Source organism: Cyrtonyx montezumae, unplaced genomic scaffold (genome assembly GCF_038088225.1).
Source record: "Cyrtonyx montezumae isolate F1298 unplaced genomic scaffold, pur_monq_1.0 scaffold_3, whole genome shotgun sequence".
In the NCBI taxonomy this organism is placed as follows: Eukaryota; Metazoa; Chordata; class Aves; order Galliformes; family Odontophoridae; genus Cyrtonyx; species Cyrtonyx montezumae.
Window position 1 is genome coordinate 56,187,363 of NW_027072034.1, and position 22,229 is coordinate 56,209,591.

The following is a 22,229-nucleotide window of genomic DNA, read 5'->3' on the forward strand; positions in this document are numbered from 1 at the left end:
TTTTGGAAATTTATGCTTAACCCAGATAATATCAGTATACTGAGTACAGTGTGAACTGCAAGTAATTGAATTTGGTGCATGTCAAATATGCGGGAGTGGTGGTATGTTAAGCTGCACTATAATAGGGGAGGGAGAGGTGTCTTGGCTGTAGGCTTGAGGTTTGATGGCAGTGTGAGTAACACCTGCCCACATGTCCTTTCCGCTGATCTCTCTGCCTGGTGTTGTACAGCAAACTGGACTGGGAAATTCCTTCAGCTGGAAAGGGCAGTGATGGGAAGAAATGGTCGTTTTGTGACTTGGTTCACCAAGGGGCACCACAAACTGCAGGAACCCCGCATATGTTGTTAGCTCACTGAAACAAACTGGCTGAGAGAGGTTTCCTGTTAAGAATGCAGAGTGTTTCTCCCAGAGGGGCTATACCCTGGAGCAGAACTGCTTTCTTTCTTGTTCTCATCCCAAGCAAAGTGTAACCACCCTCTGTTTTGCAGCCGTACTGACTTGCCCTTGTGAATGTGGAGCTCTGAGAGGATAACCTGTGTGTGTGATGATCTCTTATGCTGCGTCAGCTGCTGACCAGGCATGGCAGTTTGCTGTTTGTCACAGTGAAGCAATGTGTATGCATTTGAAGTCCTGCTAAGCTGGCTTATTTTAGAAAGTTTCAAATTATCCTGCTCTGAAAATTATTTGAGCCTTTCTGCTCTGGGTAATTTACACTTGTGCTAAATTTAATTTAGGTGAGCTGAAAGCGAGTTAAGGAGTAGCTTGAATGCACTGCTTTGCTGACTTGTGCTAACCCGGTGCCGGCTGCTGTCCACACCATACCAGAGGAGTGTGACCACATCAGCTGTGGCTCCAGGCAGAGCTGGGCTCCTGCTATCCCCTCATGTCCTGCACAGGATCCCCTGATGGTGCCCAGGGACCGGGTTTATGCCTCTTGTTTCTAAAAAGACTAACTTGTCCAAGCTGTTTCCAAAGCTTGGGTTCTGACAAAAGTAGTAACTCAGTTGTCTCAACCTGCTAGACATTTCTCTGAGGAATAATCCCATTCTTAAATTTACAACGCATGCAAGGAAGTTATTTTCCTCACAGAGAAAATTTAAACAATTGTCTTCTGATAGCACTGATGGCAGCATCTGCTTTCCTTCTCACCTTCAGAGGTGCCAGCTATCACCTTGGTGTCCAGTTATATGTGTTCTTTTAAGCAACATAAATGAAACTGCTGCCTTCAGGTGTGTTTTACTTTGTGATAGATCTGTACTTGACTCTTGAGAGAAAGAGGCAGCTGTTCTACAGCAGTGTTTTCAACTAACTCTGTTTGCTGTCTGCTTCCTTGCAGGGTGCGAGGACTGTGGGCAGTACCATGACTCAGAGTGTCCTGAGCTGGGCCCGGTGGTGACAGTCAAAGATTCCTTTGTGTTGAGCAGGGCCAGGTAAGGAGCATTTGGATAACAGATGCTCGTGTTAGTTCTTTAAGTCGTATTCGCTTTTTAATGGGTTTTATCACTGACAGCTGAGAAATGAGGCCTTAGTCTGTGGAAAGGACGCAGCCTTTATTAAATAGAAAGCCAATGCTCTTTTGAATCAAAGCCAATTAAGTAACTTGCTGCTCATCAGGATTTGGCTTCTTTGCTTAAGTCAGGGAGCACCAGATGGGAGGGATGACTTCTGTCCTGGTCGTTCCTCTCCTCAAAAGCAGCATGCTGGCTTCAGACAAGCACATGCAGATTTCCCAGTGCCGTGAATGGTTGCATCTTCCTGCTTGATGTTATCTCTGTAATTCCTCCATGGAGAAGCAAAACAAGTTGCTCTCATTTCTGTGGCTCTTTACAAATGATTGTGGATAATACTCCTGTCAGTAAATCTACAGCAGCATAACAGAAGCAGTCACGCTTGCTCAAGGAAACAAACAGACTAAATCTCATCGGAAGAAAACAGCACTGAGTAGCACGTTTCTGTACATTTGGCACTGTAAGCAAAATCCATAAAGAGGTGTACAACGTGGAGCTTTTGCTAAAGAGAAACAAACAGCTATAATGAAGCTGTAGGACCAACCCAGAAAGGGAGGGGAGTTCATATAGCTTCATGTGCTTCTTGTTAGGGAATGTAAAAACTGGTGATGGAGGTGCTTTTCTGGTACACAGAAAGCGGGCAGTGCAGTACATCTCCAACTCATAGCAAACAGATTCAGTGACAAGCTAAACTGATTTTTTTTTTACCATTTATGGTGGGGTGTGCTTTTATCGCCTTGTGATTTAATACTCTTGTTTATTCGTAAGGGAGGGCTGTAGTAATACTCAGATGTTCCAGTGAACACTGTGAATGTGGTGTGTGCACTGGTTTTCAGCTGCTTTTAGCAGATGTGTAGGTGTTCCCTAGTGGAAGTGCTGGCTGCCGGGTAGTGGATTTGAAAGCAGAGTTCAAAAATGACCGTATAACAGAAAAATAAATATTTTCTTGAAGAATTTACAGGCAAAACCAGGTAGGATGAGAAATGGAAACAAGAAAGGTGATTGAAACAAGATGTAATTTATTTTACATCTGGGGAACAGTAGCTGAGAGAGTGATTTGTCTGAGGTTGAGGGCAAGTTTAACCACAAGCTGGATATGGATCTCTTAAAACCTAGTCTGATTGCGTAACCATGTGGTAGCTGTTTTCCTCTGTTCTGCTGAAAAGATAAAATTGTTCCTATGTGGGTAGGAAAGAAAAGCATAAAGAAATATCTCCTGAACTTTACCAACTCTACTACTGTATATTCCTTTTATTAAAACCAAAAGCTTTTTGTTTTCTTTCAGTTCATTTGCTTACCACTGAGATTGTAATCTCTGTATTTCAGATTGTAATCTGTATTTTTCTACTTCTAGGGAAGTAAGTGGATGAGCCAGTGTCAACCTTTATAGAGCAGTCAGTAGCCTGTCTGATTAGATTTTCATCCATTATCACAGAGCTGAAAAACCAGCATTGTATTCCTTGTCTGACCGAAGCACCCCAATGTGCATGCAGCAGTGTGGTCAGAGCGACTCCTGAAAGCCTTGCTAAAGTCAAGAGAAATTGCATCCACTGCCCTTCCCTCATCCCAAACCTTTTTGGCAATGAGTTAACCAGGTGTGACTGTTTCCAGTGCCCTGCTCCTTGTACGCCCATAAATACCTCACAAAAGCTCTTGCTTTGCACTTTTCCCAGGGACTGAAGTGGGGCTAACCACCTGAACTTCCTTTTCAGGCTTTCCTGAAGGTCTGAGAAGCATTTGTTTTGTGCATATCACCAGGGACTTTAATGCCTGTGATATTTAAAGATGATACAGAGTAGCTTCACTGGGGAGCTGGACCATCCCCTTCCACCCACAGGCTCAGCCTGTATAGTCCCTGGACTTAGATGGGTGGAGTGCTCTTAAGCAATTGCTGACCCGACCCTCCCCCACCACTGATAATTTTTCTCTTCTGTTTATGAATCCTCATAGAAATCAAGGTATGTTGACAGAAAACAGTTTTCTGTCACTGGAGAGTGGAGGAGTAGATGCTGACATCTTTCTTTCATGGGTTCTTGCAATTTTGTCCCATAAATGACTCAATTCTTTATTAAATTCCTAGATCATCTCTGCCTTCTAATTTGGAGATACGACAGTTAGAAGATGGGACTGAAGGAGTGTTTGCTTTGACTCAGCTAGTGAAACGTACCCAGTTTGGCCCGTTTGAATCCAAGAGAGTTGCCAAGCTTGAAAAAGAAACAGTTTTTCCCCTAAAGGTAAAGTGTGCCATATGAAAAGCAATGAAAGGAAATCAGCTGTACCCGTGATGGTTTTATGCTATCTGCCACTATGGAAAAAAAAATGTGTGAAGAATGTTATTGGGCTACTTTTTAGGCATCCACTGTAACAGTTTATCTACAGAAGCATTCTCTGTGCAGAATGCAGAAGAACTGATCTAGGGGCTGCGTGATTCAAGTTAATGTCCTTACAGGAGATAAGAGCCAGGGTATAATCCAATCATACAATTGCTTGTCTGTCACTTACATGTGATAATACAGGAAGCATCGTGCACGTGGCAGATCACTGCAGGTTCTTTTAGTAAGTCTCTGCTTTGGTCCCGTTTGCTTAATCAGTGGCGTGTTCATTAGTCTTATGGAACGTGCAGAATAATAATATACTTTTTTTTCCCTTACATTTGCTTTATTTTTTTTAGTTTTGTTAGGAAAAATAACCATGGTAAAAATATACTTCGTCCTTATCTTTCCAGTAACACATGACTCAGAAGCAGAGATTTAGAAATGTGACACGGGGCCTGATGGACATGTCACAGTGTGCTGTTAAGGTCTCCTTCTGTTCTCCTACATAGAGTCATTCATGTTTTGTGAAAAAAACAGTGGCTATCCCAAGACTTCAGTTCAAGATGGGGTTCTCTCTGTTCCCATCCTGCCCCTGGTGGTCTGTCACAGACTTATTCCTCTGAAGATGTCACTGATTCATGATGCAAATGATGAGGCTCGTTCAGTATGTTGGGGGATGACCTTCTGGAGCTCTGAGGAGAAGGACCTGGCTGTCCTGGGGGATGACAGGCTGGCCACGAGCCAGCAGTGTGTCCCGGTGGACAAGAAGGCGGGGTGCCTTAAAAAGAGTCCAGCGAAGGGCTACAAAGATGATAAAGAGCATGGAGCACAGCCTGGGCTAGGGAGCTGCTTTGGCAGGAGGGTTGGACTCGATGATCTCTGGAGGTCCCTTCCAACCCTGTGATTCTGTAAGACGCATCTCTGATGTACCTTGAATGAAAACAATTGCAGAAGTGGAGAATAAAAATTATTTTTAACTTTGCCTTTTTTGTTACAGTTGTATTACATGTGTAATTTGCTCGGCAGGTGTTCCAGAAAGATGGGCCCTTGTTATACTTTGACACCTCAAATGAAGATGATTGCAACTGGATGATGATGGTGCGACCAGCCACTGAGCATGAGCATCAAAACTTAACTGCCTTCCAGCATGACAATGATATTTACTTCACCACCTCCCGGGACATCCCACCAGGAACTGAGCTGCGAGTGTGGTATGCGGCTTTTTACGCCAAAAAAATGGAAAAGCCAATGCTGAAGCAGGTCACTAGTGTTTCCAATGGTATGTGTGGGGGCCTTTTTTCCTTCTTAAGGGCCCAATCCTGTTAGGGACTGATAGTTATAACTGACAGTGCTGTTTATCAATTAGGCTCTGACCCTGAATATGTTAGCCTTCAGAGTCAGGCTAACTGTATATGTTGTTACCTTACAAGCAGAAAGCATACATTCTTCACTGTGATATGTCTCTGCTTTCAAAAGCAGAAGGGCAACCAACTTGATGATTCAGTCTCTGCAGGCTCAACAAACTGGATAATTAGTACTTAATTAAAGAACTGGTAGCTGCATCAGGAACACTCAAGCATACAAGACAGAAGGGCTCGGTTGTCGGTGTATGTCTAAATGTATATGCAGGTTTGGTAAAGAAACCACATTTTTTCAGTTGTAGTGAAAATGTTTTGGTTTTGCTAAGAACTGTTGTACAGTTCTGAAAAACTTTTGCAGCTTTACATGGAATCCACTAGAATGACATAAGCTCAGAAGTAAGCCTCCCTTCCACTTGATTGCTTGTGCATTGACAAAGAAAGGCAGCGGATTTATTGGAGTTGGAATTAGAATTGCCAGAGGTCTTTTGTCCCTCTGCCCCTCTATTTTCTTCTAGTTTTGCATTTCTTTAGTTAAAAAGCACTATCCTTCAGCACTGCTAAGGCAGTTGCTTTCTGTTGTTGAGTTGGGTATACTCCCATATGGTATTATCACTACACTGAGAGTAATTTGGGGTGACAAATAGCCTGTGGAGAGGACAATGCTAATGGCACATTATACAGCTAATCTTGGTGGAAAGCACAGACTAGAATACAGAATCAATCCTGTTAACTTGTTTCTGAGTTTAAGATATTTCCAAGTGGTATTAATTGGAGGGTTCATCTTTTTTCTCTTTCGTTTAACCCATTCATATATTTTCATGTTCAAAAAGGTATTTAAAAATATTCTTTAGGTATATCCTGCTTTCTCTCTTCAGCACTTTCACTATATATGCCAGAGTATGAAAGGTACATTGTATGAGATTCAGGAGCAAGAATGTCCTGGTTAGGGTTATCTAAGGTGCAGGAGGCAGAGGGATGAGGCCGGACTCTTCTCAACAATGTGTGGCAATGGGATGGGGGAAAATGGCCACAAACCAAGCATAGGAAGCTCCACACAAATGTGTGTGAGAGCTTCTTCCCAGTGCAGTGACGGAGCAGTGGCACAGCTGCACAGAGAGGTGGTGGAGTCTCCTTCTCTGGAGACGTTCCAGACCCGCCTGGACGCCTACCTGTGCAACCTGGGCTAGGGAGCTGCTGTGGCAGGGGGTTGGACTCCATGATCTCTGGAGATCCCTTCCAACCCCTACAATTCTGCGAATGTGTGAATTATGCATGAGAATCTCTTTTTGCAGGCCTGCTATAAGGCAAAACTTTTTGTTTATAATTGCTGCCATCAGCAGAGAGCAAAAGAATAAAAGGGTCCGGAAAGTAAAGAAATGAAACTGTTTTTCCTCTCTGTAGATATGTGCTTGGTAGTGATGGAATATGATAAAGATGGGAACAAAGTCTCTTCAAAGCCTTCGACTGTTGTCTTCCCCCATAAAAAAACGAAGAAATCCAGCATACCAGTAGTTGATCCAACAGGTATGCAAAGTTACAGTAGTTTTAAGAGAGACAGAGGACAGATATAAATCTAAAAATCTTCTAGGTATGGCACTTCTTCATAGTTATCACAGTTTATATATAACATTCAGCAAGTGCTTATTTAGAGAGTATTTGAAAGTCTAGATCTTTCTTGGCATTTTCACAGGTGTACTTCTGCAGGTTAAAAAGGGACAAAAGGGACAAAAATTCCTTTATCCAGATGACTTTGATGAAAACAAACACATCTGACTTTGGAGGTGATTAGGGTTGGGTAGGGGGAGTTGCAAAGAAAATCTCTGAACTTTCTCTGCAAAGTGTAATTCTTCAAATGCTCAGGATCTAGAAGAAAACACGAGAATGTGAGTGTAAAAATAGTGCTGTTTGGAAACAACAGGAACACTGTCCATTCCCACATTACAATCACACTAGAAGTCTAGAAGAGCTCAGACTGTACCGACTAGTACATGAACTCAAATTTAGTTAAATCTATAAGCAATGCAGATATTATTGGCAAAGAATATGGAGGTCAGGACATGACTAGTGCTGTCACAGAAGATGAGTCCCCAAGGCTAGTTAGGAAGTAATCCATGTGTAATCTCTGGTAAATTGTAAACAGATTTAGAACCCATTTAACAAAAGTTACCATGTCTAGAAGTAAACTCAAAGTATATAGCGTGGAGATTGGGATCAAAAGAAATCATTCTGTGTCTGCTCTTTTAAAACGTTAGTTTGTTAGATTTTACTTACTAGTATTAGAAGTAGTCAGGATAAGACTACTTCTAATAGTAGAGGATAAGAGGAGGAGAGGGTTGCAGATGTGTAACAAGGAACTTCATCGTAAGAGGTTTGTTCATTTTACTTGGATGCTGTCACAGCTTAAATGTGAAGCTGGCCAGACAGTTGCTTTTCAGTTTAGCGTGCTGATTTTTCCAGGAAAAAAAAATGATGAGGAATTTGAACAGCCCTTTGTACATCCTTCACTCCACTTAAAGCCCAACTTTAACAGAAACGAAATGCTTGCTGTTATACTTTGAGCACCCTGAAGTATTCCTGCTGTTGCAGTGGCTTAGTGTTTACACAACAAAATATGCCTTTTTTGGCTTGTACACTGACCCTAAGTCCTGCAAAGCTGTTGCAAACTGACAGGTTTTCATTATTCTTGCCCATACGTCTGTTCATCCAAATGTTTTCAATCTGTGATGCTCTGCAGAGAGAGCAAGGAGAATTTCTCTACTTCTGTCTTCAGCTCACTCAGATGAGTACTGGCAGCTCCAGATTTAATGGTGAAAAAAAATCCTTTTTATTGTGCCTTTGATCATCAGTTCTTTAGGAGGTGATAAAGGGACCCTTAGGACTTTACAAAAGCACCAGTGTTCGCTCCTGCAACCATTTACATTCTTTTCTGACTTCAGGTGTTCATTTCTGCAACATCCTGAAGTGGTCCCAGAGAATAAATCAAACTTAATTTTCTTGAGAATTAAACATGTGCAGGCAACTGACTACACTGGTGGAATATAGCTGGGAAGTCAAAAATTAAGCAAATGCCTCCATGGCTTCTTATTGTTTAAATCATTGTATGTGGTATGGAGGGAGTCACTGCAAGCTGAATAAGACTATAAGGATTCACTAGTTTCCCTTATTCAAAGCTTTAAAGTATTTTTTCTTGTGATTTAGTGAGCACTCCAGAAGGCAGTGGAGCTGCAGAAGCAGAGCCCAGCCAGTGGACGTGTAAAGTGTGTTCATCTGCTTTCCAGGAGCCTCAGCTGCTGACAGGTGAGGAGTATTAAAAATTGATGAGAGTACTGAGAAGAAAGTTAGGAGAGTTCCATTCTTCTGGAGCAGGCGACTGTGAAGCTATATCCTTGTCCACAATGTAGCGAGATAAAGGTTTTATGTTTGTGTTCCTTTGACAATGAGGGTAGGGGTGAGAGGTAGGTAAAATGATGTTATTAATGTGGCAACAAAGCAATATCCAGGCTAACAACAGATATTGAATCTAGAAGAAGGAAAATCATTATCAAGAAAATGATACGAAGATTAGGAGTATCAAGGACAGGGAACTGCATAAACAGTGTATAAGATCAGTGAGTGATCTCAGTTTATGCTTAGTGAGACTATCTGTCTGGTGTTTGTGACATATATTAACTGTAATTAAATATGTTTTTTTCTGCATTTAATTTGCAGCTATTTTATTCGGTTTAAAAAAAAAAGGGTTTGAGAATTTTCTGAGTCATTTTTGAAAAGGATGCTTGGGTTGCTAAATAACCTTGCGTGTTTGGAAAAATGTACCCATTATCAGAGAATCATAGAACCCTTAGAGTTGGAAGTGACCTTTAAAGGTCATCTAGTCCAACTCCCCTGCGATGAACAGGGACGTGTACAGCTCGATCAGGTTGCTCAGGGCCTTTACCAGCCTTGCCTTGAAAGTCTGCAGGGACAGAACATCAACTGCATCTCTGGGCAACCTGTGTCAGTGCCTCACCACCCTCACTGTAAAAGACTTTTTCCTTATGTCCAGCCTAGATCTAGCCTCTTTAATTTTTTGAAATTATCAGGGGCACAGCCTATTTCCAGTTACATCTAATAGACCTCTCAAAAATTGCAGTCCATGTTAGTAATTGTTTGAATGTTTATCAGACTGTTTTTAGTCAGAAAGGCACTGTGACTGCTTTTGAAATAATTAGAAGTGAGTCGCTGTTAAATGAGATTGGCCTGTTCAATGGGCTTCAGTGGGATCTATCCTTGAGGGTATTTCATGGCAGTTTCTTTCCTCTTTATACTCTTTCCATCCATTCAGAGCACTTGATGAGTCACCTGGAACAAGCTAAATGTGCCCCCCAAACCAGCCAAAGTGAGGTTGTTGCAGAGAAAGTAACAGAGGCTCCACCTGCAGATCCACCAGTGGTTTGTGAGGCAGCTAGTGCCAGTGCAGACTCGAGGAGAAAGGCCAGGAGGGGAAGAAAGATCAAAACAGCAAAAGCAGAAACGGAAGCACCCCTTGTTGCTGCTGAAGAGAAAGATCCTGCCGGTAAAACAAAACTGGAAAAATGCTAAGTACATACCCCTTTCATACGTGTCTATTTCTCAGAAAGGCCTACAAAATAGCACAGAGACAGGGTGATCTCTAAAGTAGATATGTACAAACCTATGTTTATGTCAGTTCCATGTCTGCAATAAAGGTTGCAGCATTTGTAGTTAGATTACCTGCATTCTCCTGCAAAAGTTTTAGGAATAGAAAGGCCCAGGATAGTGATTGTGAGAGACCTGCCTAGATTGCTGCAGGAAGGAAACAGGAGAAGCATCCTCCCTCAAGAAGAGATACTTTTCCTTTCTCTGCTATAAGGTGTGTTCCTGGAAGGGGCTTTTTTCAGTACCTTGCTGCCCTTTACGGGAAGGTCTAGTAAAAAATGTCACTGTGCATATAGTCAGCTGACCCCTTAGGAGCAGGCTGTGAACAGGTAAGACATTACTTTTGACATGCAATTTAGTGTAGCCTCTTTTTGTATCTTGCAAGTCACGTTTACTCATTAGCAATCTGTTATTTATCATGCACACATCATTACAAAAGAAAATCCTTGCTTTTAAGGTTTTCTTTTTAGCTCTCACGTTAACGCTGTGTTTTTATGATGCGTTCGCAGTGGAACGAGTGGCTGACACTGCAACTGAAGTCCCACCAGAAGAGGTGGCTCTGCCATCAGCTGCAGAAGAGAGGATTATGGAATTGGTTTTAGGAAAGGTGCCTAACACCACAAATAGCATCAGTTCAGTCACAAAGTAAGTGCTCTGGAATGCAGAATTTTCTCTCAGGCTTAATCAAGCTTAAGTAGCATGCAACGCTTCTTCTACTGGGTCTGTAGGTGCTCTTTTTTGTTACTTAAAAAATGTGTATCCTGCTGCTAGTAGGGCCACAAAGATGGCTCACATACTGTAGGGTGATGGAGGTTATATACTCCTGTTGAATGCTGGTAATAGAACAGGTGAACAGATTTTGCTTTAAAAGAAAGCTACCAATTACTATTCAGTCTAGTTTGTATTTTAACGCGTGAATCACTTCATATTGATTTCAGCATGTTACCTCAGACTTTGAGCAGTAGAAAGTGAAAGCTTAAGTAGAACACAACCTCAGGGAGACTTTCAGATATCAAAGACTTTTAAAATTCTTTTTTGTCTTTCTGTCTTGGTTAAATTGGCTTCTTGGTTGTTTTGGGTTTTTCTGTATGTTTGTTTTGGGTTTTTTTTCAGAATAAAGTGCTTGTTAGATATTCCAAAATTAGCTAGTAATGTTACCTACTGAAGTCCTTAGCAGATACTTAGCCATCAAAAATGCATTCCAACTGGTGGTGGTACTGGGAAATAGAACAGTGTTGCTTCTCAGTGCCCTGCCTTCTTACCATACATGCTTTTCACATGAAAACTGCCAAGATTTCTAAGCTGAAAGCATGCTAATGGTTTTTTTTCTGAGGATAAACAGAACAGATCCTTTACGCTCTTCTGAGAGGCCTGAGAAGACAATCTGTGGGGTTGGTGGCTGCTGCTTTCCTTCTTTTTGTTGTCCTGGGGGAAGTTAGTTCGAAGCAGGCTGCTTTCCAACACCTGCTGCTTCAAGCAGGTGGCCATAAGCTCGTCTTGGCGATGATGAAGCTCCAGCGCTCCCTCTCCTGCCAGAAGCTGAGCATAACATCCTCTAGCTTTTGCCATCTGATGGGACTTCTTTGCAACCTGTGGGATACCTTTCAGTCCCTGCCTTTCTTTCTCTGATCCAGTAGGTTTGCTCATCACCAAAACACCATGTCCCTCAAAAGAAGTTTAATTCTCTCCAGTAGACATGGTATACGGCGGAAGCTGATAAAACAACTTGGGGAGCACAAAAGAGTCTATCAGTGCAGTATCTGCAGTAAGATCTTCCAGAACAGCAGCAACCTCAGCAGGCACATCCGTTCTCATGGTAGGTTTGCTTTTGCCTCGCTTATGCATTGTTTCTGTCTCTCACTGGTACCATGTTTGAGCAAAACATCTTAAGCTATTCTTAGATATTGGTACGTGTTGTTTTAATAGAGCTCTCTTTTATTCTTAAACTCCTTTCAAGGAAACTCTTCTAAGTTATGTAGACCATGGGAGCAGAAATTATTTAAAATTTGAATCTAGGTTCATATTTTAAGCAAGGGGCAGCATCTGATGACTCTTCCAAAACTGTTCTTCCCTTTACAGTCCCCCATCTTAACAGTCTTGTGGTCAACAATGCAGTGTAAATATCACCAAAGTGCTTTTCTTTCTGTGATCTGCAGTTCCAAGAGTCTTTTAAGCAGATCTGCTTCTAAAGAATTGGCAAAAAACACCAATTCAGAAAAGGGTGGGGGGAGCCAAACAAAATTGTCCCTAGGTAAACTTCACTGGAATGGAAAAGGTCAAGATCTGCTATCTGGATCTCCTGAGTTACTAAGGCTTCTGATCACTAGCCTGTCTGTTTTGTCTGTGCTTTGATTTCCCCTGTCTTGATTAGAGTTGCTTATTATCAGTTTTTTGACTACTTTATTATTTTTTTTAATCTTGATCAATCCCCTCAGGTGACAAACTGTTTAAATGTGAGGAATGCGCAAAGCTGTTCAGCCGTAAGGAGAGCTTGAAGCAGCATGTTTCATACAAGCACAGCAGGAATGAAGTGAGTGGAAATGACCAGCGGGCTTTTTCTGAGGTCAGGTGAAAATGTGCAGTGAGCTTCCTGGTGCTCACTGGGGAGTTTGGGTCAATGACACTTGAGCGGATTGCTCTGTGAATTTCTTATAAGTGAGGTAAGACTGATAAGGAGAGGTAACATCTTCTGTTGAACAGCTGATTAGTTTGGAAAGAGTGGACTTACTTAAGGACAGAAGGTACTTTTTGTTTTGTCTGAGTTTCCTGTAGAAGGTTGTTTACAGGCATCAGTTACAGCAAGACAAGCTGGAATTAGCTGCACCTACATGGCCTAGAGGTGGGACTGGACTTTGGTTTATTGTACCATGCAGGATTGCTCTAGTTTTGTTTGCCTGTCCTCATTTATTTATCTCTGCCTGTGGCAGAGATAGTGTATGAATGCTCTGGGTGAAGGCTGCATTAATGAGGTCTATAAGCCCATGTGTAAACTTAGAGTGCTTATAGCAGAGTGCTGTGCCTTGCTGCTGAGAGCCTGTCAGTGCTGCTGCCACCATACAAATAACTAAACACGCCTGTGGAGGGACCTTATTACTGAATATTTCTATTGTTGCCTGGCATCAAGGCCCTACACTCTCATATTCCTGGCACCTTTTTGGAAGCTAGGGGATGAGTCAGGTTACGTCTTGCTTTTCAGAAATTCTGTCAGACTAGCAGTAATCAACAAGACAGTTACGTGCACACAGGTGCATTGTCTATTGGTCTACTGTTGTTCTTTTAGGTTTTTTTTTCAGTAGAGCTCAAACACAGGAATGTAGCATGATCATATAGCATTAGAATTTTGCATCACTGTATTAAAACATCATGTTGAAGGCAGAAAAATTGGTCAAAATAAAAAGCAGAAAAAGTAATTGAGATTTCTCTGCCAATCGTGACTCAGCTTTTTCCCCTCTGAAATACTTTTTGCAATTCTCAGGTTGACAGCGAGTACAGATTCAAGTGCACAACATGTGAAAAGGCTTTTCGAATAGAGAGTGCCTTGGAATTCCATAACTGCAGGACAGGTGAGCATGGCTAACTGTTCAGCTTCCTCTCATCCTTATGGGTATGCCTACAAATCCATGTCGGTATGGTAACTAACAAAGGGAAAGTAAGCATTTGGATTTTTTCTTCATCACGGGCAACCTGCCATTCTCCTTTCTTCCTTCCCTCATAAAACCTCTTCTTGTGATAATCAAAATAGAATCAATAACCCATAATGTGTCCACTAATGTGTTGCCTTTTTTAGTTTCTCCTGCTCAGCCCTACAGTATCCTCCTCACTGGTATTTCTCTTGTATGTTCACAGACACCCTGTCGCTATTTCTGTTTAACTTTCTTTCCTGAAACTAAGTTTCACCTGATTTTTCTGAGAGAGAAGAACTGGAAAAGAGGCCAGAATTACTGATGGTTTGCAGTTTTCAGGGATTAGTTTTCTTCTGCTTTTTCTTGCTTTCTTTATACTTGAAGTAATCTCTCCATATGTTTCTTTCTTGCTGTCACTAGAATCTGTCCTTTCCTTCCACAGCCGTCCCTTCTGATTACTCCTATTAAATGTTCTGAATGATCTTATGCTTAGAAAATGACAGCCTGATTACTTTTATAGACACACAATAACTCCCCGTTCAGAATCACCTGCGTAATTGCCTCTTCCAGCACCACTCAGAATAGGTTTTCTGATTTCCTTTCAAAGGGTACAGCTTGAATAAAAACAGCCTCATGAAGAATGGGAAGCAAAGCTGCATGACCTCAATAGTCAAAGAGACCAGCTCGTTCTGTTTGAGTTGACTGCTACAAAAACAAACGAGCAGCAGTTTTTGCTCTCCTATTTGACAGATCAAGCAGTTGGCTTCTTTGTGATTGCTGTAGTGTTGGCAGATTCCACCTGCAGAACCGTGCTTTCATTTTCTGACAGAAGTCTCAACTACTGAATACAAAACAAATTTCCCATAGGCTCGTTATCATGTTATGTTCTACTTGTGAGATTTTGCACTTTCTTCTGGGGTATAATGTACTGGTTGGCATTAGGAGCCAGTGCTGGCAGTGTTCTGATGTTTAGATACAGCTGTTGGTGTTGTGATGTGTTGCCATATACACAACTATCAGCTTTAACTGAATCTACTTTGAATGTAATTTTAATGTATGCTAGACCACAATAGAAATAGACCAGGTAAGGAAGTTATGGATTGGATATACGTTCAAACTCGGGTTTTATGGAAGAGCTACATATGTCACAAACAGAAAGCCTGCTTTCCTTTTTAAAAAGCTGTGTGGTTTCTCTTGCTTACAGATGACAAGACATTCCAGTGTGAGATGTGCTTCAGATTTTTTTCGACAAACAGTAATCTTTCCAAACACAAGAAAAAGCATGGGGATAAGAAGTTTGCGTGTGAAATCTGCAATAAGATGTTCTACAGGAAGGATGTCATGCTAGACCATCAAAGACGACACTTGGAAGGTAAGCATACTACCTATGAACCTCATCATTATGGTAGGTGCCAATTTTAGTCAGTTTTTTGCTTTAAAGCAGCAGGTTTCAGCAATATGTGAAATTTATGAAAAATAGAAGTAATGGATCTTGGAGGGGAGTTATTTAATCTTAGAAACCTTTCTAGCAGCTGCACCCTCTTTTTTTTTCCTTCACATGATTGGATCCACTGCTGCTGACAGTGACGTGAAAGCTGCTTGACTCATGCAGTAGCTGAGACTAGCTAATTTTATCAGTCTCTTTTTTTTACATTTCTTAGATTTTTATTCTTTCCTATTTTAAATGTGTAGTAACTAGAAAATTCACGGGCAGAGAATTAACTGAAAGTGATTACTGTATAAATACAAATCTATTCTGTAGGCTGCTGCCTGAGCAATATAATATAAACGGAATGCTGTATGATGTAATCTAGTGAATATAAGAAAATGAGATTCTAAGATTTGGCTGTTCTAATGACAGGTTACCAAATTATACATCTACCACTAGTGGTTTAGAAGATAAGAACGAAGATGATATATAAAAAAAAAGTTATAAAGCAGTCAAATTATGTAATTCAGCACTTTGGGCACTGCCAGCCATCATTGGTTTCTCATGATTCAGCCCTCTGTGTCCTGAACTAGAGTACAAGGATTTGAGTAGCAATGGCAAGAAGTTTCACGTTCAGTTGTCATGGAACAGCAGCAGCCCTTTTTTCCATGGAAAGTGGCAAATTAAGAGGTCTGAAATCTTCCTTGAACATCAGAAGTGATGCTGGATTATTCCCTCTCCTTAGAGACTGACGGGGATTTCTTGGCCAGATATATGTTAAAAATACCAAGGCCTACTAGATCTGCCTGTTTCCTGTTATTGACAGTAATTTTTTGTTTTCAGACACGTTATGGTTGGTATAATATCCAACAGGCCACAGTACTTCCCTTTGGCAGAATTGTTGTGTATTCTTAAGATGCCATTTTAACTAAGAACTGATCCTTTTGCTAGCAATTAAATTCTGCATTGAGGCTCTTCCCAGTGTTTCACTCTTCTTTACAGTATTCACCTGAGAGGGCATGCAGATTGGAGTGGAAAGCCATGGTTTATTTTTTTTGTTTTGTTTTTTTGATGGGGACTGTTCTGTAAAGGGGTGAGGCGTGTGAAAAGAGAAGACTTTGAACACAGCACGGAAAACATGGTTCGCTACAAGAAGGAGCCTTCGGGATGCCCCGTGTGTGGGAAGGTAGGCTGCTTTGCCAGCATGTGCCACAGCAGGCTACGTGTTGTAGCTCCAGCAATATGCCAAGGGCATGGTGCCTCAGCCCTGAGCCTCTGAATGAATTACTGTGGCACAGAACATGTTACCACCCATGCATTAAATCACAATAGGTATCTGCTTGAACAGACACGTTGTCTGCCAAAAGGTTGAGGTAAATGATGTTTAGTGAAGTATACGCCATGTCAGACTGCCTCACAACTCATACAGATGCATGGTCAGTTAGCAGCAAGTCCTGATGCCCAGCCAAGATGTTCCTCTTTTGACTGCCTAAGCTCTGTTATATGTTCAAGTCCACTGTGGCCAAGGACAGTGAGAGCTGTAATGACAAAGGTGAGAACAAAACTGCAGGTCGAGCTAGACTTTCCTCAGGACATGTAACGTGGCCACTGTCTGCCAGTGAAATCTCATGGCTTACACTATTTAGAGTTAAGTTTTTCTTCTGGAATGAAAATGGCTAGAATTGGCTGAATGTATTGGAAATAATTTTCTGTTAGAATTCAAAGTGAATTCATCGTGTGATCATGATGTTGTTGGGTTTTGGAGCTTAACATTCCCATTCTGAAGTGGTACTGTCACCAGTGGAAAGACTGTAGATTTTACTAGTGATTTTATAAATGTTTAATGATTCATGGTGGAAGATGTACTCAAGCAACATTTAAGTTGGGGTGTAAGCTTTTGATTTTAATGCTTTCAGTATGTTAAATATCAGCAAAGATGGGCTTTGTGTATGTATTTTTGTTTTTACAGATAGATGCAACATTCTTTGTTCAAAAGACACTGTCTGAATAAATTTACCCTCTGTAATTCTGCTGCATCTTTTTGTAAGCCCACCCTTGATGATCAGGCGATTTCAGACAGCTCTTTGGAGCTGCATATATGTGTTTTGCTGTGTCAACAGTTTTTGAGGTCATCTGCTGGCTGGATAACAGGAGTTCCTATGTGCTTCTGGCCTGAATGAATAAAAAAAGACAGGAAATGTGTTCTGAGCTACCTGTTCAATAACTCGAAAAGAACTGTAGTCCTGCTGGATGTAATACAAAAACCCATCCTTCCCTCTATTTTAGGTGTTTTCCTGTAGGAGCAATATGAACAAACACCTTTTAACACATGGAGACAAGAAATACACCTGTGAAATCTGTGGACGTAAATTTTTTAGAGTGGATGTGTTGAGAGATCACATTCATGTCCATTTTAAGGTATTTATTGCGCTAATTGTTTGTAGAAAAGTCGTGTTATTTAGCAAACATTAATAAACATATCAATAAATATATTGAGACCGTTAAAGCCACGTGTTTTACTGGCAGCACAAGTGATTGTGTAGCCTGCATGGTGATGTTTCTACTGCAGTCTAGCAAGTGATGTGTTCTGATTTACCTCTGGCTCTGTGTTTCTGCAGCTGGAGTTATTTCAGGTGCCACTGCAGAACTGTCTGCTATAAAGTCAGTACACTTTTGTGACTTTGGGTGAATCATTGAGGTTGATTGGTTTAAAGTAGAAAGAATAACCACCTCACGAGACAGCTGCTAAGAGAAGTATTGTTCCAGGTGTAGTTTGGCTGAGATGAGGGCTTACTCTCATCCCCTCACTGCACCAAAAAAATACTTCACCAGCCAACAAGAAGAAATTATTGTTCCTGCTCTTTTCCATGCCAGTGATTGTGATTCTCTTGTATACGCCAGCATAACTGACTGTGTGCTCAATTCCTAACCTAGTTTTGTCAAAATGATCCAAATCATTAAAAAAAAACCAACAACAAAAACTTATGAGCATCAGCAGTGCCTAAACAGATGCTGATTATTTTGACGTATCTTGGTTAACCCCAAATCTAAAGGAATTATATCTCTCAGTGACATTTATAAAGATGCTTATATGGATGTAATACAGAACCAGTTGGGTCTGCTGACATTAAAATTCATTCTGTACACAAAATATGAGTATTATCTGTTCAGCTAAATGGTTGCTTCTTGTTTAATCATGGACGGAGCGAATTTATTTATCTTAATGGAATGAATTGGGAAGATAATGTAGATAATGTTGATAAATAGTCCTACAGCAGGTGGTGAGGTGGTCAGTGTGGCAAAAATGCCGTCAAGATATTACATTTTGAAATAGATCTTTGATCTATTAAAACATAACGTTCTTTTCTACTTTGCACAGGATATAGCACTAATGGATGATCACCAGAGAGAAGAGTTCATTGGTAAAATTGGAATCTCATCAGAGGAAAACGATGACAATTCTGATGAAAGTGCAGATTCTGAACCTCACAAGTATAGCTGCAAAAGGTGCCAGGTAGCTTTAAATACTTTCAAATTAATTTGATGGGGTGGAGGGGGAGGGGAAGGAATGGAGATGTCTATCAGTTGTTTATAACTTGAAGTAATGTTGAAGATGAGGAAAGAAAAGGCCAGTTCACAGCTCTGCACTCTGCAGTGCTCTAATCTGCAAAGTGATGTCATCCCATATGACACCAGGTGGTATTCTGCAATGTGAATGCTAAATGCTTAAGAAGATAAGTGCTTACATTTCTCTGTATGCAAGGCGGCGAGCAAAACTGGAGGAAGAAACAATAAAGGAACTCTGAATTCTTAGACTACCTTTTAATTATGTGCAAATTAAAACAAAAAATAATAATTAAAATAGCATTTCTGAATGACAACATCCACAATTTGATTCATTTCAAAAAGATCAAATGTTCTCTAGTGGATATCCACCTTGGGCAATTAACACTGCTGTTAACATTCAGCGTGAGTGCTTATTCTTGGCCTACTGTATTACTAACAGGATGGTACTACTGGAATATACTTTACTCATCAGCAAGTAGAGGAGGACTCTTTCAACCTTTAATTGCATGGCTTTTGCCATTTTGTAATGAAGTAATGTGGAAGAATGGGATCTTCGGGTTCTGTATCTTAATGAGATATGCTTCTAAATAAGGGAAGTTTTGCTACTTCAAATTAGAAGGATGCTGGGATATATTAGTGCTTATGCAGGTGTTTGTGAAGTAAACAACCTTAAGGCAGTGGAATATGAGTGTTAGCTATTGTGAGAGAGGGAGGCTCTTTTTGGCCGAAAACTCACGCGCTCCTAAAGGAGAACCACTTACAAATGAGTATTAGTGAAATATGTCTGTCGAGATTTGGGGAGTTTCTCACTTAGTTTCCTTTTCCCAAAGGACATCTTCACCAAACTGTGCAGTGCTGTCAGTTATATCCTGAATAGGCCCAAAATTCAGGTGAAAGAACGTGTTGTTATGGTACTTTGCCCTGATACACAGGAACATATAATACACAACATTACTTAGCCCAGGTGGAGCTCTTGCTTGTTGTAGCTTCCAGGAGCTGAGCTGGAATCACTGCCCTGTAAATGCCAAGAAATACAAACTCTTTGGAGCTAGGTCTGAAGGTTCCTCGGCAGAATGGATTATACTATGCCCCCAGAGCCCAAAAAACATTTACCTCTGTCTGTGATATCCTTTGTTTAAACAGCTAGTGATAGTTATACGTGGCTCTCTTCGAGTGTGTTCCTTGGTGCACAGATAATTGGAGATCTACTAGTGTAAGAAGCACATCTCTATCCAAAAGTAAGTGGACTGTTCTCCTTGACTTCTGCACTGTCAGCAAGGAGCCAGAGATACCTTCTTAAGCTGTTTTTCTAAGTAGGTTGATGTCCTGGGGTAGAGCACTTGTAATGGCCAAACAGGTTCAGTGCTGAATCTAGCTTTCAAAGATTTTTCATCTAGAGACGAGCAGAATATTTCTGACGACTGCTTCTGACTCTAGATCCCACTTCTGTGTTATAAATGACTGCTGTTCACAAGGACGTTTTTCCTCTTTCATTCACTATTGGTTCATTTCACAGTTAACTTTCGGCCGAGGGAAGGAGTACTTGAAGCATATAATGGACGTGCACAAGGAGAAAGGCTATGGCTGTAGCATTTGTAATCGACGTTTTGCCTTGAAGGCTACGTACCATGCACACATGGTCATTCACCGGGAGAACCTACCTGATCCTAATGTGCAGAAGTAAGATGACTTGCTGGACTGATAAGGGGAGCTGTCTTTTTGTAGTCATGGTGGCTCTTGTCATCTGATGCTTTAGAAGAACTGGGTTGTACTAAAATGTATTATATAACATTAGTAATTCAGTTAGTGTTATTAGTCAACAGCCTCCTAGTTTGGGTTTTGGAAAGTATGAATCTATGCTTTTTAGTAAGAATTAAAACATCAACACAACTATGATTTGAGGGCATAGAAATACCAAACTGTTCCAAGCTTGCATTTACATTTCAAGGAATTTTTCTAGTAATTAATACTACCAAATAAAAAAGAGTCTCTGACAGAGATATCTGAAAATCATCTCTGTCTCAAGAAAAGCATGACAGTTTCGTTCTTTCTGGTTTCAGATACATCCATCCATGTGAAATCTGTGGAAGAATTTTTAACAGTATAGGGAATCTGGAAAGACATAAGCTTATACATACAGGTAAAACTGTTGCATTTCTTTATAATTATCAATATTACAAAAAAAAAAAAAAAACCTTTCTGTTGCCAGTGCCTGTCATTTTTTTTTTTTTCCCTGAGAAATAAATTTCTGGGTTTCTACTGTAAGTTACATTAAGGTAGATTGTCTGTTTATGCTTTGAAGGGAGACCAGTTTTCTGAAGCAGAAAGTGTTAATGAAGATATTTGGTCAAAGCACACAGATCCTTAGTGCAGCAGATCCTTAGTCAATCCAGTGCAGGATTCATCTGCTAAAAATCCTAAATCTGTATTCTGTTCTTCCTCAAATTCTTACCCATGTCACCTTCTCACCATTACACAGGCTGAAAACTGCTACTGCAAAATCATTTTTAACAGCTCATTATTATTTCATGCTATACAGTATTTCCCTACTTCAGGCTTTGTTGTACACAAAAGGCCAGCTTCTCTTTCTCTAACATCTCCTAGTGTAGTTTGGACTACAGTATGCATGAAGGATGTGGCTGACAGCCCAGACGGACTGTTGCCCCCTAATTCACCGATCTAATCAGTTTTTAAGGGATGCGCATTTTTCATTAACATTTTTTTTTTTGTTTACGTTGTCTTTTACATTTATTTTTAAGGTGTAAAAAGTCATGCTTGTGAGCAATGTGGCAAATCATTTGCTAGGAAAGACATGTTAAAAGAACACATGCGGGTCCATGATAATATCCGAGAATACTTGTGTGCAGAATGTGGCAAAGGTATGTCTAATGCCTCGTTTTCCATTAATTGTGGTACCGAATAGCAGATGAATATCTAATTCAAATTCTACTCTAAGAATATTGGGAAGGTCCTCAGAATGTAAATTCTTTACTTCTGAGCGTTAGAAACTATGAACCAGGAGTCTTACGGATATATAAAACACTTGTAATGTTACGATCTACTTCCATGACCTGTAAGACGCATCTAATTTAATGCAATTTGCCTCTGTTCTGTTAGATTGAGAAATGCTCGTCTGGCTGAATTCTGCTGTGTTTGCAGCACCAAAGTGAACAAGTGTCTTGGGGTTTGGGTTGTTTTCCATTCTAGGTTGTTCTCAGCCATACTAAGAGCCTTAAGTGTCAAAGTTGCTTGTACTTTTTGAATTATTTGTTACAATTGGAACAACTACCGAACTGGTGTTTTAGTGGAAGGGATTGAATGGGATATCTCTGGTGATGCTTTTTCTTTTGTTTGCCTCACTGTTTTGCTTCTTCCTCAGTGATTCTTCAGATGTTTTCCAGAGCTTTTGCCTGGATCTAAAATAATAGTGGTGAAGTGCACTGCTACCTAAAAAATCATTCAGTTGTGAACACACTGCAGATACGATCTTAGAGCTGTTGGTAACGATGTACTCAGTTCGAGTTCTCCTCTGAAGGTGGGAGAAATGGAGAAAATCACAACACCACGCTTATAGCTGTATCTTTTCTTCTCATAGGAATGAAGACAAAGCATGCACTGCGTCACCACATGAAACTTCATAAAGGAATTAAGGAGTATGAATGCAAGGAATGTCACCGAAAATTTGCACAGAAGGTCAACATGCTGAAGCATTACAAAAGACACACAGGTGAGGTCACTAAGGATGTGCAAAATCAACTATATTCTTCCTGGGA

At 40.7% G+C, this 22,229-nt stretch overlaps 1 protein-coding gene across 5 annotated transcripts in view; it reads left to right on the forward strand.

Moving 5' to 3' along the window:
- PRDM15 (PR/SET domain 15) overlaps window positions 1–22,229 on the forward strand; it is a 29,779-nt gene that overhangs the window by 3,482 nt on the left and 4,068 nt on the right. For 2 of the 5 annotated variants that reach the window (XM_065741658.1, XM_065741660.1), the window contains exons 3-20: window positions 1,337–1,430; window positions 3,589–3,742; window positions 4,850–5,102; window positions 6,586–6,708; window positions 8,383–8,481; window positions 9,506–9,736; window positions 10,347–10,482; window positions 11,472–11,653; window positions 12,273–12,367; window positions 13,313–13,400; window positions 14,665–14,832; window positions 15,981–16,075; window positions 17,176–17,307; window positions 18,269–18,403; window positions 19,973–20,136; window positions 20,517–20,596; window positions 21,216–21,335; window positions 22,052–22,183. In XM_065741658.1, the coding sequence (XP_065597730.1) occupies window positions 1,337–1,430; window positions 3,589–3,742; window positions 4,850–5,102; window positions 6,586–6,708; window positions 8,383–8,481; window positions 9,506–9,736; window positions 10,347–10,482; window positions 11,472–11,653; window positions 12,273–12,367; window positions 13,313–13,400; window positions 14,665–14,832; window positions 15,981–16,075; window positions 17,176–17,307; window positions 18,269–18,403; window positions 19,973–20,136; window positions 20,517–20,596; window positions 21,216–21,335; window positions 22,052–22,183 (2,481 nt within the window). Of the gene's footprint in view, window positions 1–1,336; window positions 1,431–3,588; window positions 3,743–4,849; window positions 5,103–6,585; window positions 6,709–8,382; window positions 8,482–9,505; window positions 9,737–10,346; window positions 10,483–11,471; window positions 11,654–12,272; window positions 12,368–13,312; window positions 13,401–14,664; window positions 14,833–15,980; window positions 16,076–17,175; window positions 17,308–18,268; window positions 18,404–19,972; window positions 20,137–20,516; window positions 20,597–21,215; window positions 21,336–22,051; window positions 22,184–22,229 lie in introns of those variants that run through there. The other 3 variants (XM_065741659.1, XM_065741661.1, XM_065741662.1) reach the window with 3 other exon arrangements.